The sequence below is a fragment of the Accipiter gentilis genome, chromosome 9 (assembly GCF_929443795.1).
Source record: "Accipiter gentilis chromosome 9, bAccGen1.1, whole genome shotgun sequence".
NCBI lineage: Eukaryota > Metazoa > Chordata > Aves > Accipitriformes > Accipitridae > Astur > Astur gentilis.
This window is the reverse complement of record NC_064888.1, coordinates 1,398,480-1,416,905: the sequence shown is the minus strand read 5'-3', so window position 1 is coordinate 1,416,905 and position 18,426 is coordinate 1,398,480. Positions and strand designations below refer to the sequence as shown.

The 18,426-nt window shown below is 57.0% G+C and overlaps 2 protein-coding genes across 12 annotated transcripts in view; both read right to left on the bottom strand.

Annotated features, from left to right (window-relative positions):
• Positions 1-1,614: 1,614 nt before the first annotated feature.
• On the bottom strand, positions 1,615-8,137 carry EPHX3 (epoxide hydrolase 3). Of its 4 annotated transcripts, XM_049810283.1 has the most exons (8): positions 7,387-7,473; positions 6,167-6,422; positions 5,386-5,471; positions 4,941-5,278; positions 3,882-3,984; positions 3,494-3,644; positions 2,442-2,649; positions 1,615-1,858 (listed from the first exon to the last, which is right to left on the bottom strand). In XM_049810283.1, exons 2-6 carry the CDS (start codon positions 6,410-6,412, stop codon positions 3,638-3,640), a joined length of 780 nt encoding a protein of 259 aa, XP_049666240.1. In that variant the 5' UTR covers positions 6,413-6,422; positions 7,387-7,473; the 3' UTR covers positions 1,615-1,858; positions 2,442-2,649; positions 3,494-3,637. The 4 variants fall into 4 exon arrangements, with proteins under 4 accessions (XP_049666240.1, XP_049666242.1, XP_049666239.1 ...); XM_049810285.1 differs by lacking the exons at positions 1,615-1,858; positions 7,387-7,473 and adding an exon at positions 8,103-8,137 and having other exon boundaries at positions 2,156-2,649; XM_049810282.1 differs by lacking the exons at positions 1,615-1,858; positions 7,387-7,473 and adding an exon at positions 7,891-8,075 and having other exon boundaries at positions 2,156-2,649.
• Positions 8,138-10,993: 2,856 nt separating this feature from the next.
• Positions 10,994-18,426, bottom strand: part of BRD4 (bromodomain containing 4) — a 74,160-nt gene continuing 66,727 nt past the window's right edge. For all 8 annotated transcript variants that reach the window (XM_049810261.1, XM_049810262.1, XM_049810258.1 and 5 more), the window contains 6 exons: positions 16,868-16,980; positions 16,515-16,674; positions 16,131-16,261; positions 14,259-14,470; positions 13,016-13,268; positions 10,994-11,641 (listed from right to left, as the gene is read on the bottom strand). In XM_049810261.1, the coding sequence (XP_049666218.1) occupies positions 11,573-11,641; positions 13,016-13,268; positions 14,259-14,470; positions 16,131-16,261; positions 16,515-16,674; positions 16,868-16,980 (938 nt within the window). In that variant the 3' untranslated portion in view covers positions 10,994-11,572. The remainder of the gene's footprint in view (positions 11,642-13,015; positions 13,269-14,258; positions 14,471-16,130; positions 16,262-16,514; positions 16,675-16,867; positions 16,981-18,426) is intronic.

Genomic DNA, 18,426 nt, shown 5'->3' with positions numbered 1-18,426 from the left:
ACCCAGCTCAACTCGACTTAACTCGACTTAGCGCAATTCAACTCGACTCAACTCGACTTAACCCAACTCAACGCGACTTAACTCGACTCAACTCGACTTAACTCGACTCAACTCGACTCAACGCGACTTAACTCGACTTAACGCGACTCAACCCGACCCGGTTTAACTCGGTTCGTCCCGCCTCAGCCCGCTTCTTCTTAACTCAGCACCAACCCCCCCGCCAATGACTCCCCCCAAATCCCCCCCCCCCAAATTCCTCCCTCCCAGTCCCGTCCCCCCCCCCTTAGTCCGGACCCAGTCCCCCCCTCCCTCTTAGCCCCCCCCCCCTCCCCAAATTTACCCCCCCCATCTCACCTGCCGCCGCCCCGAGCGGCAGCAGCAGCAGCAGCAGCAGCGGCAGCAGCGGGGTCTCCCCGAGGCCGGGGGGGTCCCCTGCCCCCCCCCCCCGGCCCCCCCCCACCCTCGGGTGCCCCCCCGAGCCCGCTCCCCCCCCCCCCCCCATGGCGGCGGCAGCGGGGCCCGGCCCCGGCTCGGACGGCGACGGGCGACCCCGGCCGGGGACACGCCCCCTTCGCCCCGGGGACACGCCCACAAAGGGGCGGGGGCAGGAGGCCGAGGCCACGCCCCCGCGGCCACGCCCAGGCGGGGCGGGACCCGGCCCCCAGCGGGGACTTGGGAAAAGGGGGGGGGGGGGGGGGTCCCAGTCTAGAGGGAGGGGGGCTCAGCCCCCCACTTCTGTGGGTGCTCAGCCCCAGAGTGCTCAGCACCTGGGTGCTCAGCACCCCGCGTGTGGGTGCTCAGCCCCACGGATCCCTACACGGGGGTGCTGAGCCCCTCAGCACCCTACTTTGGGTGCTCAGCCCCCCCCCCCCAGCACCCATCCTTGGGTGCTCAGCCCCCCCCCCCCCCCCCCAGCCCACTGCCCCTCCACTGGGCCCCCGGCCCGGAGCCCTGGGTGGGGGAGGGGCATGCAGCTGTTGCCCCCTCCCCTCCCCCACCCTTCCCCCCCCCCCCCCCCAGCAGCTGCAGGGCCTCGCGCCAGCGAGGGGGCCCCGGGCGGGGGCACCCAGAGTCCGGGCACAGACGCCCCCCCCCCCCCACACCGGAGGGACCCAGGCGGCCGGACGCCGCCCCTCCCCCACCGCGGCGGGTTTTTTCTGGTTTTACACCCCCCCCCCCCCAAAAAAAAAAAAAAAAAAAAAAAAAAAAAAAAAGTCGCTGGGGAACATTCCTGTGGCTCGGCTTGGGCGCTGGCACCCGTGGGTGCTGGCACTGCGGCCTCAAACGGTCACCCGTGGGTGCTGGCACTGTCACCCAGGGTCAGCACTGTCACCCGTGGGTGCTGGCACTGTCGTCACCCGTGACCTGGCACTGTCACCCGTGGGTGCTGGCGGTGCCACTCGGGACCTTCTCCTGGCACCCGTGGGTGCTGGCACCAGCCCCCCAGGGCTGTCCCCCACGGGTGCCCGTCCTCCCGCACCCACCCACTGCCACCTCCCCGTCCCCTCGGGTCCCCCTCCCGCCCCACCCCGCGACACCGGGGTCCCCGCGGGGTGGGGGAGGGGCATCCCCACGCGTCCCCTCCCCCCCAAAGGCACCCACCCGCTGCCGACACCCAACTTTATTCAGGGCACAGGGGGCGCTGGGGACCCCGCCAGATGTTGGGGTCACCGGCCAGATGTCGGGGTGCCCACCCAGGGGTTGGGGTGCCCACCCGGACACCAGGGTCCCCATCCAGATGTCGGGGTCCTCACCCAGATGCTGGGGTCCCCACCGCGTGCCAAAGTGTCCGTCCAGAGGTTGGGGTCTCCATCCAGATGTTGGGGTCTCCACCCGGATGTTGGATCTCCACCTTGACCTTGGGGCCCCCACCCAGATGTTCATGGGTTCCTCACCCAACCACCCCCCCTCACCCAGATGTTGGGGTCCCCATCCAGATTGTTGGGGCCCCCACCCAGATGTTGGGGTCCTCACCCACCCACCATGCCCCCCCCCAAGATGTTGGGGTCCCCGCCCAGATGTTGGGGTCCCTACCAAATACCAAGGTGTCCACCCAGATGTTGAGGTCCCCTCCCAAATGTTGGGGGGGCCCCCACCCAGACGTTGGGGTCCTCACCCACCCACCATGCCGCCCCCCCCTCAAGACGTTGGGGTCCCCACCCAGATGTTGGGGTCCCTACCAAATACCAAGGTGTCCACCCAGATGTTGAGGTCCCCTCCCAAATGTTGAGGGTCCCCCTCCCCAGATGTTGGGCCCCCACCCAACCACCACGCCCCCCCCCCCAGATGTTGGGGCCCCATCCAGATGTCGAGGTCCCCACCCAGATGTCCCCCAACCCCACCAGCTCCCTTCCCCATCCCCAGCCCGTCCCCACCACCAGCACCCCAAAGTTGAGGGAGCACCCATGGGTGCTGCTATGGGTGGTGGTGGTCCCCCCCACCCAGGAAGTCATCCAGTAGGCGGGCGAGGGGGCGGGGCTGGTCCTCGGGCAGCCAATGGCTGGCGCCGGGCAGCAGGCAGATGCGGGCGGTTGGGCGCAGGCAGTGGTGCAGGCAGGGCACCAGGCGGGCGTCCAGGAAGGCGTCGTGGGTGCCCCACAGCAGGAGGGTGGGCATTGGGGGGGGGGCTCGCACGGGATCGGGGTGTCCCTGGGGTGGGGGGGGGTCGGGGGGGAAAGGAAGGAGGGGAGGGGTCAGCGGGGAGCACCCAAATCCGGTGGGGGGGCACCCCAATGGGAGAACTTCAATGTGGAGAACCTCAATGGGAGCACCCCAACATGGAGGACCCCAAAATGGAGGACCCCAAGGGGAGCACCCAAATGGGAGCACCCCAAAATGGAGGACCCAAAATGGAGCACCCCAACATGGAGGACTCCAAGGGGAGCACCCAAATGGGGGGCACCCCAATAGGAGAACCCCAGTGTGGAGAACCCCAACACGGAGAACCTCAATGGGAGCACCCCACAGTGGAGGACCCAAAATGGAGCACCCCAACATGGAGAACACCAACATGGAGAACTCCAGTGGGAGCACCCCAAATGGGGGCACCAAAAAAGGCAGCACCCCAAATGGGAGCAGCCCAATGGGTGGACCCCAAAACAGGAGCACCCCCAATGGGATCAGCCCAATCGGAAGCACCCAAGTAGAAGCACCCAAAATGAAAGCACCCAACCGGGAACATCCCAAACGGGAGCACCTCAATGGGATCCCACCAACACCAACACCCCAACCAGGAGCACCCAGCCCGCAACAACCAACCCAACAGCACCCAACTGGGATCATCCCAAACCTGAGAACCTCAACGGGATCCCACCAACACCCCAACCAGGAGCACCCAGCCCGCAACACCCAACCCAACAGCACCCAACTGGGATCATCCCAAACCTGAGAACCTCAATGGCATCCCACCAACACCAGCACCCCAACCAGGAGCACCCAACCCACAAAACCCAACCCAACAGCACCCAACCTTGGCACCCCAACCCCCACCTACCGGAAGAGGTTCCGGTAGTAGTTGATGGGGGGGGGTCAACCCCCCCGGTTTGGGAGAGGCTGTAGAGGTAGGCGTCCACCTCCTGCTCCGTCAACTGCCACAGCGGATTCTGGATCCTCGTCCGAGGTCCCGTCAAGACGGTCTTCACCAGCTACGGGGTCACCGAGGAAGACAGGAGGTCTGGGTGAGGTCACCACCCCAAAATTGGGAACAAGGCCCTGGCGGGAGGGGGGACATGCACGACACCTCGCTCCACATCTTGGGGGGGTGGGGGGTGTTGGTTATTGCTCCTCAAATGGTTCTTGAGGAGCTTCTTGGGTGTAGAAGGTGGCACGGAGCACCCGAGGGGACAACGCGGGGACACGGAGACGTGGGGATGGGGCCTCACCTCGAAGTCCGCCAAGGAGAGGAGGAGCTCAGGCAGCCAGGGCAACTGGAAGAGAAGATGTAGCTGGAACGGATGAGCTGGGAGGGGTGGCAGATGGCGAAACCTGCGCCGGGAGAGGGACACGGGTGTCAGCGGCCACCGCGCGGGGGTCCCAGACCTGGCCAATGGGAGGGGACGGTGCCTGGTGGGACCACCACAAGAGATGGCACCTGATGGTTGTGGCCATGAGGGATGGCACCCAAGAGGGTGGCCATGAGAGGTGGCACCCAACGGCATGATCATGGGAGATGGCACCCAAGAGGGTGGCCATGAGAGGTGGCACCCAACGGCATGGTCGTGGAAGATGGCACCCAATGGCATGGCCATGACAGATGGCACCCAACGGCATGGTCATGAGAGATGACACCCAACAGGGTGGCCATGAGAGAGGGCACCCAACGGCATGACCATGGGAGATGGCACCCAAGAGGGTGGCCATGAGAAGTGGCACCCAACGGCATGATCATGGGAGATGGCACCCAACAGGGTGGCCATGAGAGGTGGCACCCAACGGCATGGTCGTGGAAGATGGCACCCAATGGCATGGTCATGAGAGATGACACCCAACAGGGTGGCCATGAGAGGTGGCACCCAACGGCATGACCATGGGAGACGGCACCCAACAGGGTGGCCATGAGAGGTGGCACCCAACGGCATGATCATGGGAGATGGCACCCAACAGGGTGGCCATGAGAGGTGGCACCCAACGGCATGGTCATGGAAGATGGCACCCAACGGCATGGCCACGACAGATGGCACCCAACGGCATGGTCATGAGAGATGACACCCAACAGGGTGGCCATGAGAGAGGGCACCCGGTGGCATGGCCACGACAGATGGCACCCAATGACCCCATGGCAGCACGGCACAGCCACGAGAACCGTGCCACGCTACGCCACGCCACCCCACCAGGTGGAACCCCACAGCACCTCCGTGAGAACCAGCACTCATCCCCGGCGTGACCGTGGCCCAATCCAGCTGCCGGGTGCCCCACCCTGTCCCCAAGAAGCCACCCATTACCCTTCATGACGCTCCGGTGAGGAGCACCCATGATGACCAACTTCTCCACCATGACCGGATGACTGGCGGCAAACTCCCAAGCGAGAATTCCTCCCCAGTCGTGTCCCACCAAGATACATTTGGGGGACGTTGTGGTGACGCCGCTGCTCGACGTCACCTCCTCGTGGCTGTTGGGTGTCCCCAAGACCTCGATGACCTGGCGGATGTCCTCCAGTAGGATCTCCAGCTGGTAATTGTCCTTGCCCGGTGGCTTTTCCGAAGCTCCGTAACCACGAAGATCCAATGCCACCACCCGGTACTTGGTGCCAAATTCCTGCAGCAGATACCTCCAGCAAAACCTGAGAAGGAAGAACCTAACGGTGACGCTGAGGACGGGTGACACACCGGTGACACTCAGTGTCCGTCCCCGTCCCCCCCCCAGCACCCCGCCCTTGGTGACACCCACCAGTTTTGGGGGAAGCCGTGGAGAAGCAACATCAAAGGGGCCGTGGTGGGACCCCGGGTGACGTAGTGGAGCTGCAGCCCCGAGTCCTGGAGGGGGGGAGACACGGACATCAGTAGGGTGGCCCCACCCCAACATACCCCCCCCCCATAACGCCCCTTCCCGAACCCCCAAATCTCCCCCCCCTTACAGATCACATAGAGCCCCCCAAGTTGTCCCACCAGCAGGTCCCCACTGAGCAGCTTGCCTCCCCCAGCACCCCAATTTCCCTGCTGCCCCCCAAAGACCCCCCCAAAAGCCCCCCCGAGCCTCCAAACCCCCCCAGTTTCCACCAGGATCCTCCTGAGTGCCAAAGACCCCCCGAAAACCTCTTTGAACCTCCCAAGACCCCCCCGAGCCCCCCAAGACCCCCCCAGGACCCCCAGACCCCCCTGAGCCCCCCCAGGACCTCAAGAACCCTCCCAAGGACCCCCCAAGACCCTCCCAGGACCACCAGAACCCCCTCAAAGACCCCCCAGCAACCCCCAACCCCCCCCCCAGACCCCTCCCTGACTCCCCCCCAAACCCTCCCCAGACCCCCAGACCCCTCCCTGACTCCCCCCCAAACCCTCCAGGACCTCAAGACCCCCCCAAGGACCCCCCCAGGACCCCAGAACCCCCTCAAAGCCCCCCCTGCCCCCCCCCAGCACCCCTTAACCCCCCCAGCACCCCCAGATCCCCCCCAAGCCCCCAAAACCCCTCAGGACACCCCTAGAAGCCCCCCCATGTGTCATCCCCCCCCCACCTTGAGGTGCAGGTATCGGTGCTCCCCAAAAGTGCCATCAGCCAAGCCGGGGGGGGGACGGTCCCTCACCCGCCACCGAAAAGTCTCGCAGGGTCCCCGACGTAGCAGCACCCCCAAACCCCACAGCCCGTAGGCCACCCCCGCGACCACTGCGGCCACCGTCACCCCCAGGCGGGCCACCAGGCGGCAGAGGGCCAGCAGTAGCCGGGTGGGTGCCAGCAGCAGCGAGCAGAGGGACAGGAGCATGATGTGTCACCTGGGGGACACACACACGTGTCACCAGGTTGGCCACGGCATGGTGGCCAGGTCGTTAGGGTGTCATGTCATCAGGGCGGCCTCTCCATGGGGTGTCCCTGTCACCACGGTGGCCCAATGTCACGGTGGCACATCCCCGTGGTGGCTGTGTCACTAGAGTGGCCCATCCCCATGGTGGCCCCATCCCCAGGGTGGCCATGTCACCAGGGTGGCCCATGCCCACGGTGGCCCCATCACCAGGGTGGCCCCATCACCAAGGTGCCACATCACCATGGCTGTCCCATGCCCATGGTGGCCCCATCACCAGGGTGGCCCCGTCACCAAGGTGCCATGTCACCATGGTTGTCCCATCCCCACGGTGGTCCCATCCCCAGGTTGGCCATGTCACCAAGGTGCCATGTCACCAGATTGCCATGTCACTGGGATGGCCCATTTCTGGGGACCATGTCACCAGGACGGCCCAGCACCATGGTGGCCATGTCACCAGGGTGCCACATCACCATGGTGTCCCATCCCTGCGGTGGCCCCCATCACCAGGGTCTCACGTCACCAGGGTGGCCATGTCACCATGGTGGTCCCATCCCCATGGTGGCCATGTCACCAGGGTGACCCAGCACCAACATGTCCCATCAGCAAGGGTGACCAGGGTGTCCCTGCGGACACCCCACCCCATGTCACCTAAGGTGCCGTGTCACCAAGGTGTCCCCTCCCTATGGTGGCCCCGTTGTCCCCATGGTGGCCTATTTCTGGGTCGTGCGTCACCAGCCCGCCCTGTCATCAGGGTGTCACCATCAAGGTGTCACCGTCACCGGCCACCACCACGTCCTACCCCTGAGGTGCCACCTCAGCAGGGTGGCCCCATTTGGGCAGGTGTCCCCGTCACCACCACGTCCCACCCCCGGGGTGGCCGCGGCACCAGGGTCCCATCACTGGGGGTTCCTTGTCACCGGGGGGGTCCGTGTTACCAGGGGGTCCCTGTCACTGGGGTGTCCCATCACCACAGCGTCCCTGTCACAGGGGTGTCCCTGTCACCAGCGGGTCCCGATCCTGGGGGGTCCTGTCACGGGGGTGTCCTGTCACTGGGGGTCCCTGTCACCAGTGTGTCCCTGTCAATAGGGTGTCCTGTCACAGGGGTGTCCCTGTCACCAGAGGGTCCCAATCCTGGGGTGTCCTGTCACGGGGGTGTCCTGTCACTGGGGGTCCCTGTCACCAGTGTGTCCCTGTCACTGGGGTGTCCCATCACCACAGTGTTCCAGTCACTGGGTGTCCCGATCCTGGGGTGTCCTGTCACGGGGGTGTCCCTGTCCCTGGGGGTCCCGATCCTGGAGTGTCCTGTCACGGGGGGTCCCTGTCACCAGTGTGTCCCTGTCACTGGGGTGTCCCATCACCACAGTGTCCCAGTCACCGGGGGTCCCTGTCGCTGGGGGTCCCGATCCTGGGGTGTCCTGTCACGGGGGTGTCCTTGTCACCTCAGCGTCCCGTCACCTCAGCGTCCCTGTCCCGGCCGTGTCCCGACACCGGGGTGTCCCCGTCCCCCGTCCACAGGCTGTCGTGACATTGGGGTCTCCTTGTCACCGGGGATTCCTGTCACGGGAGGTGGGGGGGGTGTCCCCCTCACAGGGCTGTCGCGACACGGGGGGTCCCTGTCACCGCCCCCCCCCCCCCCCCCCCCCCGCCCGACCTTCTCGCGCCGCTTCCTCCTCCCGCCCGAGCTCGGCCGCGACCGGCCCCGCCCCCTTCCCGCCTATTGGTCGGCGCCGGGAGCGGGGGAGGGAAGGGGCGGTGCCAGGCGGGCGGAGACCAATGAGAGCGCGGAGGGAGGGGAAGGAGGAAAAAAAGCCGCGGGGGAAGGGGCGGGGGTCACGTGGGGGGAGGGGCGGCGCGGGCCTTCTTTTTCCCTTTTGGGGCCTTTCGCCCCCATTTTTTTCCCTTTTTTTGCCCTTGTTGAGGCCATTTCCCCCCTTTTTTTTTTCTTTTGAACATTTTTTTGCTTTTGCCTCTTTTCGTGCCCTTTTTTTTTTTTTTCCTTTCCCCTCTCCTTTGCCTTTTTTCCCCCCTTCCTTGCCCTTTTTTGGGACTTTTTTGGCCTTTCTTGCCTTTTTTCTACTTTTATCTCCGTCTCCTTTTTTCAACCTTTCCCCCTCCTTTTTACCTCCCCCCCTTTAATTTGTCGGGTTTTTTGCCCTGTTTAGTCTCCCCCCCCCTTTTCACCCCCCTCCCCTGCCGAGTAGGCCTCCCCGGCCGCCCCTCCCCCCACCGCTGGCGAGGCTGGGTGGGGGAGGGGGGACGGGACCCTGATCCCCCCCCGAGGGGGGAGCGCTGGAACCCAGCCGGGATCTCAAAAGTTCTAAAAATGTCTAAGAATTTCTAAAATTTTCTAAGAATTTCTAAAATTTTCTAAGATTTTTGGAAAATTTCTAAGAATTTGGAAAAATTTCTAAGAATTTCAAAAAAATTCTAAGAATTACTGAGATTCTCAAAGAATTTCCTAGAATCGCTGAGAATTTCTACAAATTGCTGAGAATGTCTACGAATTTCTGATAATTTCTAAGAATTCCCAAGAATTTCTAAGTATTGCCAAGACTAAGAATCGCCCAGAATTTCTACCAGTTGCTGAGAATTTCTAAGAATTCCCCAGAATTACTCCAAATTGCTCAGAATTTCTAAGATCTGCTCAGATTTACGAAGGATTTCTAAGACTTGCTCAGAATTTCTAAGACTTGCAAAGAATTTGTAAGACTTTCTATAACCCGATCCTGTATCACTGATAATCCTGAATTATTTAGGATCCGGTGGAATTTATTTTGCAGCTCCGAGGACACCCCCGATTTACTAACAGTAATAAGGATACTACTACTACTACTGCCAACTATTACTATAATAACAACAAAATTATAAACCCCCAAATTTGCTCAGTTTTAAGTTTTCAATTAAAATGTTAACATTTAGATTTTAAATTTGAAAGTTAAACCGAAAAAATCTTAAATTGGAAAATTGAGCTTTTACTGTTTTTAAACTTGAAATTGTCATTTTCAATTTTGAAGTTTGAAAGTTCATTGTCAATCCCAAAGTTAAAATGAAAAATATTTAAATGTAAACCTCATCTTTTAGTATCTTTTAAAATGGAAAATTCAATTTTTGATTTTAAAGTTAAATATTTGCACCATCAACATTTAAAATTTAACATTAAGCATTGCGTTTCGCACCTATAACCCAATTTTAAACTGAAAATTAAATTTGAAAATTCGACCTAAAATCTAACTTCCAATAATTTTGAAACCGTAAACTGTAGTTTTCAAGTTCAAATTCAAAAATTACATTGCGCGGGTTCAATTTTACTGTTTTAAAGGGGGGGGCGGCACCCAAAGGGGGGTGGGGCACGCCAGGCGACGCCCCTGGGCTGGGCAGGGACAGCGCCCCCCCCCCCCCTCCTCCGAGTGGGGGATGGGCGGCCCCAGCACCCATGGGTGCCCCCCCCCAATCCCTCCTCCCCTCCCCCACCCCAGGGTCCTCCCCTCCCCCCGGGCAGCGCACTGGGGTGGTGGGGGGAGGGGAGGTCAAAGAAACGGGGCGAAAACGGGCGATTTTTTTTAAAAAACCCAAAGAGCTGCGTTTATTCCATGATCGGCACAGACCCAACTGCGTTTGCACGGGAAGAAAGGAAAAAACCGACCGACGGCTCCGGAGCGGATCCCGCTGGGAACAGGGGAGGGGCGGGGGGAAGGGGTTATGGCACCGACTGGGAATGGAATCAAAAAATAATAATAATAATAATAATAATAAAATTAAGGGGGGGGAAGGGGCGTCCGCCCCCACCCCCGCTCGAAAAACCTGGAGATTTTGCAAGATTTTTGAAAATGAAAAAAATTTTTTTCTTTTGGTTTTTTTTTTTGTTTGTTTTTTTTTAAAAATCAACCCAAGGAAAGTGGGGAAAAAAAAATAATTAAAATAATAATAATAAAAAAGAAACCGGCGGCTTTTGGGGGTAAAAAGGGAGAAAAAGGTTGAACCGGGGGGGGGGGGTAGGCTGTGCTGGGGGGTGGAGGGAGGGGAAAGGGGGAAAAAAGGGAGAAAAAAGGTAGAAAAAAGTGAAGAAAAAAGAGAAAAGTAAAAAAAGAGAAAAAAGGAGAAAAACAGAGAAGAAAAAATAATGGACAGAAAAAAAAGAAGAGAAAGGAGAAAAAGAAAAAAGGAGAAAAAGAAAGGAAAAAAGTAGAACGGAAAAAACAAAAAGGAGAAAAATAAAGAGAAAAAAGAAAAAATGGAGACAAAAAAGGGAAAAGAGGAGAGAAGAAAAAAATTCTAGAGGGAAAAAGGAGGAAAGAAGACAAAAAAAGGAAAAAAAAAAGAAAATACATTTTAAAAGGAGGGAAAAAAGGAGGAAAAAAGCAAAAAGAAAGGGTGAAGAATTTACCCCAAAAGCCTGGGCGGGGTGGGGCGGGGATCCGGGCGGCTCCCCTCCCCCACCCCCCGCCCCCAGCACCCCTCCCCCACCCCCACTCCCCGCTCCCCCTCCCCCTTCTCCTCCCGGACGCCCACATTTTCTCCCGAAAGGCCCAAAAAATAAAAAAAAACCATCCAAAACTCGGGTTTATTTCGAAGCGCCCGTCTTGCCACCGCCGCCGCCGCCGCACATTTTGATCACGAAAAACCCCAAAATAGGTGAAAAAGACCAAAAAAAAAAAAAAATTCCAGAATATACAGTGAATAAAGTGGGGGGGAAGGGGTGGGGGCACCTTTTCCCGGCGGTTTCGCGGCCGGAATTTCTTTTTTTCATTGGGATTTCATTTTTTCCTTTTTCTTTTTTTTTTCCGGTGTGAAAAGAGGGGAAAAAACACCCCAAAATGAGGAAAAAAAAGAAGGAAAAAACCCCCGAAATTCCCGGGGGGGGGGGAAGGCAGCCCCCACCCATCCTGGCGCCGGTCGGTACATGCGGGACGATCCCGATCCCGGATATTTTTTATTTTTTTAACACTTAACGGAGAGTCCGAAGCTTTTTTTTTTGTTGTTTTTTTGTTTTGTTTTGTGTTTTTTTTGCCGGGGGAGGGGAAAAAAAAGGAGAATTTTTTTTTGTGTTTTTTTTTTTGTTGTTTTTTGTTTTTTTGAAAGAGTCAAATCGGGAGGAAAAGAACCCAAAACCTCCGGGCGCCGTTAGAAAAGGTTTTCTTCGAATATTGCCAGTAAATCGCTCTGGAAATTCATGTCGATCGTCGCGGCCATCTGCAAGAGAAGGGAAAAGAGATTTTTTTGGGGATTCTTGGGAATTTTTTGGCCTTCCCGAGATTTTTTTGGCATTCCTGGACATTTCTGGGGGCGTTCAACAGAATTTTTCAGCATTCCTGAGATTTTTTTTTGCATTCTCAGGGGCTTTCTTGGCATTTGCAGGATTTTTTTTTGGCCTTCCTGGGAATTTCTTGGCATTCCTGAGATTTTTTCAGCATTCCTCAATTTTTTTTGGGCATTCCATGGAATTTTTCAGCATTCCTGACATTTTTATTGCAATCTCAGGTTATTTTTTTGCATTGAATGAGTGTGGGGGTTTTTTGCATTCCTAGCATTTTTTTTGCATTCTCAGGAATTTTTCTGGCCTTCCTGGGAATTTTTTGGCATTCCTGAGATTTTTTTGGCATTCCTGGAAATTTTTTTGGCATTCCATGGAATTTTTTAGCATTCTTGAGATTTCTTTTTTGTATTGCCAGGATATTGTTTTGTCATTCAAGGGATTTGTTTTTTGCATTCCCAGGATTTTTTCAGCATTCTCAGGAATTTTTTGGCATTCACAGGATTTTTCAGCATCCCTGGGGACTTCTGAGCACTCCCAGGAATTTTTGGGGGATCCCTGGGGATTTTTTGGTGCTTCTGAGGATTTTTTTCAGCATCCCTGGGGTTTTTTCCACATCCCCAGAAACTTTTTTTGGCATCCTCAGGGATTTTTTGGCATCTCCGGGGACTTTTGAGCATCCCAAGGGATTTTTCGGCATTGCCAGGATTATTTTTGTCATCTCCAGGGATTTCTCAGCATCCTCAGAGGGCTGGTTTTTTTCTTTTGCATCCCCTGGGACTTTTCAGCATCCCTGGGGATTTTTTGGCATCCCTGAGGATTTTTCAGCATTTCCAAGACTTTTTTCAGCATTCCCAGGGATTTTTTTGGCTTCCCCAGGGATTCTGGGTTTCTCTGGGGATTTTTTTGAATCCGTGTGGATTTTTCAGCATCCCCAAGGATTTTTCAGGATCTCCAGGGATTTGTTGGTGTCCCTGCGGGTTTCACAGCATCCCCAAGATTTTTCAGCATCCCCTTTGATTTTCTGGGCTTACCCACAGAATTTTCTGCATCCTCAGGCATTTTTCAGCATCTCCAAGGATTTTCCCGCATCCCCAGGGCTTTTTCAGCTTCCCTGGGGATTTATGGGCATCCCTATGGATTTTTTTGCTTCCCAAGGGATGTTTCAGAATCCCTGCCCATTTTTTTTTGACTTCACCGAGGATTTTTTGCCTTCCCCGGCGATTTTGGGGGAGGTTTTTTTAGCATCCCCGCATATTTTTCACCATCCCTCTTAATTTCAGGGCAGGAGCCGCCCCGGTTTCCCCACTCACCGCTTCCCGGCGCCTCCGTTCCTGTTCCCGCTTCCTGGCCATCTCCCGCTGCTGATCCAACATGGATTGGGAGGATTGGGGCTGTGAGCTCTGGGCTTGGGGCGCTGCCGCCGCTGCCGCCGACACTTGCTGTTGCTGTTGCTGCTGCTGCTGCTGCTGCTGCTGCTGCTGCTGCTGCTGCTGCTCCTGGCGTCGCCGCACCTCCTCGTGCACCCGGCGCGCCTGCTCCATGGCGTCCTCGTCCTCCCGGCTCCTGCCAAAAAACGCCGGGAGATGCTGTCAGGCGCCGGGAACCTCATGCAACCCCTCGCCACAGCAAGGTCTGGTCCCAGTTTGCTCCCCGACACCATGGTGTCGACACAGGGCAAATGCCATTAACGGCCAGGGGATGGGCATGTCTGGCGCTGAGCGCTTGGTTTTGGTGCACCGCGGCACAGTGTGGTGGGGGAGAAGAGCTGCCAGAGTGGATTCATGCCACGAGATCTGATCAGGTTTGTGGCGTGAGATCAGACTGTGTAACAGATCACATCAGCAGAGATCGTGCCATGGATCAGAATGGATTCGTGCCATGAGATGGGACTGGATTCATGCCACGAGATTGGATTTGTGCCACGAGATCTGATCGGGTTTGTGCCACGAGATTGCATCATGCCACGGATCGGACTGGCACAGATTGTTCCCCTAGATCAGATCAGATTCGTGCCACCAGATGGGATTGTGCCACAGATCGGATTGGATTTGTGCCATGCGACTGGATCAGATTTAGATTTGTGCCATGAGATCGGACTGGATTTGTGCCATGAGATTGGATCGTGCCACAAACCAGATCAGCGCAGATCAAGCCAAGCCATTGGATTGGATTTGTGCCACGAAATCAGATCAGATCAGTTTTATGCCACAAGATTGCATTCCTGCCAGGAGATCAGATCATGCCATGGATCAGGTCGGATTCATGCCAAGAGACTGGATTGTGCAACACATTAGATCGGATTTGTGCCACAAGGTGGGATCGGATTTATGCCGTAAGGTTGGATTGTGCCACAACATCTGATCAGTTTTATGCCATGAGATCAGATTTGTGCCAAGAGCTCGGATCGTGCCACGGATCGGATTTGTGTCACACTATCGGATCATGCCATGGACCAGCACCGATTGTGCCACGAGAGCACACATCTCTCCGCGCCCTTGCCCAAGGTGAAGACACCCCGAAACGCCTTCCCCATGGTGGTGGTGACAGTCTCACCTCATCCTCTCCTGCTCCCGCCGCAGCCGCTCCTTCTCCCTTTCCACCTGCTCCGCCTGAGCCTTCAGTGCCTTCTCCCGCTCCTCCTTCTCCCGCGCTGCCCTCTTGAACTGCTCGAAGCTGTCACTGGAGGACTTTGCTGTGGAGGACGGAGTGGTGGGGTGTTTCTGGACCAAGCTTGCCCAGGAACCCATGTTCTTGATTTTCAGGTCCTATGGAGAGAAGGATGGGTGGGTTAGGAAGAGCCAAGCTGGGAGGGGGAAGTTGATCCAGCAAATGCCCATCCCGCTGCTGCCAAAAAGCCGCTCCCCATCACTGTGTCATCTGGGGAGAACACCTTTCCGTTCCCCGGTGCTGGGTGGGACCCACATCAGGCGTCATCTCCTCCACCAAAGCCAAGCGGGCAGCTCTGACCCCTTCCTGGGAATGCTGGGAGCAGGACCGGCTCCTTCGGCACCTCACATTCCCCGTTCCCACTTAAGAGAATCACAGGATGGTTTGGGTTGGGAGGGACCTTTCATGGTCACCTAGTCCAACCCTCCTGCCATGAACAGGGACGTCCTCAACCTCTGAGCAACCTCTTGCCAGCATCTCACCACCCTCAGTGCCGGGGAAGCTGTGCCACTGGTGCTGTGTGGGTGCTGGGGGATGAGCAGCTCCAGCAAGGACTGGTTAGCCCCCAGTGCTGGCATGGAACTATACTGGGATGCCCTTGGCATCGTGAAAACCTGCTGTACGCAGCGGCTGGTCTTGCAGGGGATGTTCCGTTATGGGGTGGGGGATCTGCGTCACCCGTGGGTGACCCTGCTGGGTCCATCCCTGGCTCGGCTCCAGGCAAAACTCCCCTCTGAGGGCTCTTGGATGAGCAGGGAGGTTTTTATAGAATGGTTTAGGTTGTTACGGACCTTCAAAGGTCATCCAGTCCAACCCCTTGCCATGGGTGGGGACAACTTCCACCAGATGAGGTTGCTCAAAGCCCTCTCCAGCCTGACCTTGAACACTTCCAGGGATGGGGCATCCGCAACTTCTCTGGGACATCCTGTTTCAGTGTCCCACCACACTCATAGTAAAAAATGTCTTCCTTAGGTCCAAGCTAAATCTACCCTCTTCTGGTTTAAAACTGTTGCCCCTTGTCCTACAGGTCTTGGTAAAAAGTCCTTCTCCATCTTTCTAATAAGAAAGTCACAAGAAGGTCTCCCCAGAGCCTTCTGCAAGCTGAAGAACCCCAACGCTCTCAGCCTGTCCTCCCAGGAGACGTGTTCCAGCTCTTGGATCATCTTCATGGCCTTCTCTGGCCCCACTCCAAGTCCACGTCCTTCTTGTCCTGAGGACCCCAGACCTGGATGCAGGATTCCAGGGGAGTTCTCAGGAGAGTGGAGGAGGAGCATCCCCTCCCTCGACCTTCTGGCCACGCTTCTTCTGACACAGCCCAGGATACGGTTGATTTTCTAGGCTGCGAGTGCACATTGCAAGCTCATATCCAGCTTTCCATCCACCAACACCCTCAAGTCCTTGTCTCCGTGGGGCTGTTCTCCATCCCTTCATCCCCCAACCTGTACCAATACTGACCCAGGTGCGGGACCTTGCACTTGGCCTTGTAGAACCTCAGGAGGTTCTCACGTACCCACTTCTGGAGCTTGTCCGGGTCCCTCTGGATTGCATCCCTTCCCTCAGCTTGGTGGGGATCCCATTTCTACCTCTCCAACCTCCATCGGGCGCTTTCCATCTCCGAATGGGAAATTTGGAGGTGGAAAACACCAAATCTTGGCCGTATGCCAAGATTCAGGTGAGCGACACGGTCCTGCTTAATTTTAGGAGGTTTAATTCTGAATATTGGGAGGTTTTTTCCTAATTTTTGCCAGGGTACATTACCTTTTTGGGGGCGACGGGTGTTTTCGGCTCCTGTTTCTGCCGATCTTTCTCCTGCACTCCTGGCGGTGGGGGGTTTTGCTCCGGGGGTCTAATGACGGGTCGTCCCCCCTCCATGGGTTTCATCTCCGTCCCTAAAAACCAGGGGCTTCCGTCAGAGGTTATTGGGGTCCCCCAGGAGCCTCATGGCAAGGCAGAACCGATAGAGGTCTCAGCCACCAAAGCAGGGAGTGATGGGGGTCTCAGCCAGCAAAATGGGGGACAATGGGGGCTCTCAGCCACTGAAATGGGGGGTGATGGGGTCTCAGCTGCTGAAATAGGGGGTGATGGGGTCTCTGCCACCAAAACTGGGGGGGACAATCTGAAGCTGCACGTCCCCGGACTCACGTTGCGGGATGTGTGCGGGCGGTTTGATGCTCTCCGGGTGTTTTGGTGGATCTTGCCGCAACGGGGGACTGAAGGTCTCGTTACGGATGACGGGTGAATGCATCTTCTCCTCCTTCACCACCATGGGTTGAGATTGGACGACGGAGGCAGCTCTCATCTCCTGCCACGAAAAAAAAAGGGTCAAGAAATGTTCAGTGATGCCCTTCCCTCATCCCCCCCTCCTCAAATTCCCGATGCAAACCGCTTGCTAACGGCCCCTGGGCTTTCGGCGCTTGCTCCCAAGCCGGTGGTGGGAAGACGATGGTCCCCGTTGGTCGGGACCCCCCCGGTTGGTGCTCTGCTTTCCTTTTTACCTGTTTTTTTGGCTGGATAGTTTGTTGAGGTGGCGACTGGTGGACCAAACCCTGGAACTGCGGCATCTGTGGGGAATGCATCATGAGAGGGGAAGGGGCTTCCCTCAAGTGACCTGGGAACAGTTTGGCATCAATCAGTTAACCGTCGTCACCACCGGCACGCCAAACATCACCCGAAAAAGCTGATCGGCGCACGCCAACACCCTGTGGGACAATTGCTTTCCTGGATGAAGTGTGGTGGCCCTGGGATGTCCCCAACGGACCCCAGCCACCTCCTTCCAGCGGGTACCACTGCCATGAGCCAACGCCGGGGAGCAGAAGATGCTCCGAGGCCATGCGGTGGCTTGTCCCGCCCACCTTGGTGATGCTCGTTTGTGGTGTGCTCCCCATAATTCAACCCCTTCTACTCATTCTCCTGGCGGTCCATCAATATTCCCAGCTGTAAAGCCATTCCCCTAGGACACCCAAGCACTGACACTGCCCTGCCTGCACTTCCCGCTGCCTGCACCTCTCCCTGCCCAGAGCCACGGACACAGGACATGTCGGCTCTACAAGCAATGGGGAGGTTTTTAGGAGCCAGCAGGCTCCACTTTGGGCAATCATCATGTCCAAATTTGCCATCTCGGGCATCGCGACCAAGCTGCCTTCGGCAGCTCTACAGGCAGGAGAAGCGGCTCCAAGCGCTGCCTGCCTTCACCTGGCTCCATCCCTTCAAATCCAGGGATTTTTTCCTGCCTATGCCCACGTGGGGCTGAGCAGGATGATTTCAGGAGCAAAGACCTGATGGGCAACAACCTGGAGAACCACATGGCCAAACGAAAGCAGGAGCAAGGCCTTGCCAAACAGCAGAGGTTTTATGGGTGGCTGGTCTTGAAAGCACAACACTGTTGGAGTTATCCTGGCCGGAGACGTTCCCCATCTGGAAAATCGGTGGTGGCACCACTGAGCCCACGGCCATCGTGAAGATCTGGGATCTCCCAAGCCAACCTTGAAGGCTGAGCCCTGCGGCCACATTATCCCAGCTGCTTCCTCCAATTTCTCGGATGGCTGGGGGTCGTCACACCAGGTTTATCCCCAGATCATCCCTTCTCCTCCACCTGGCAGCCAAGCAGCTGCGTTATTGGAGGGCGCACTCCGAAAAACACCAGGAAACCTTCACAGGGCATCCACAGGCCTGACCTTCTCCAAGAGCAGGGAGCTGACCCTCTGCTGCCTTGAGAGACACTACTCAATGCTGGCACCCAGCTGGGATGGCGGTGAAGGTTAAGCCGGTGCTCTCTGACATAAGCGCTGCGCTGAGACTCAAAAGCTTGAGAACCCTGAAGTCTTCAAAGATTTCAGAACCTTGAGTTCCTCAAAAATTTGAGAACCCTGAAGTCTTCAAAGATTTGAGAACCTTGAGTTCCTCAGAAATGAGAACTTCAAGATCCTGAAACACTCCAGATCTTAAAAAACTTGAGATCCTTGAGTTCCTCAAAGATTTGAGAACCTCAAGATCGTCAAGGGACAATTTGAGAACCTCGAGATTCAGATCCTCAAAAAATTGAGATCCTTGCTCC

Coding starts and splice junctions, on each gene's coding strand:
- EPHX3 (XM_049810285.1), bottom strand. CDS start 6,412: ATGCTCCTGTCCCTCTGCTCGCTGCTGCTGGCACCCACCCGGCTACTG. Junction 5,472..6,166: donor ACCGATACCTGCACCTCAAG/GTGGGGGGGGGA, acceptor CCCCCCCTCCAG/GACTCGGGGCTGCAGCTCCA. Junction 3,985..4,940: donor TCACCGGAGCGTCATGAAGG/GTAATGGGTGGC, acceptor CTCCCGGCGCAG/GTTTCGCCATCTGCCACCCC.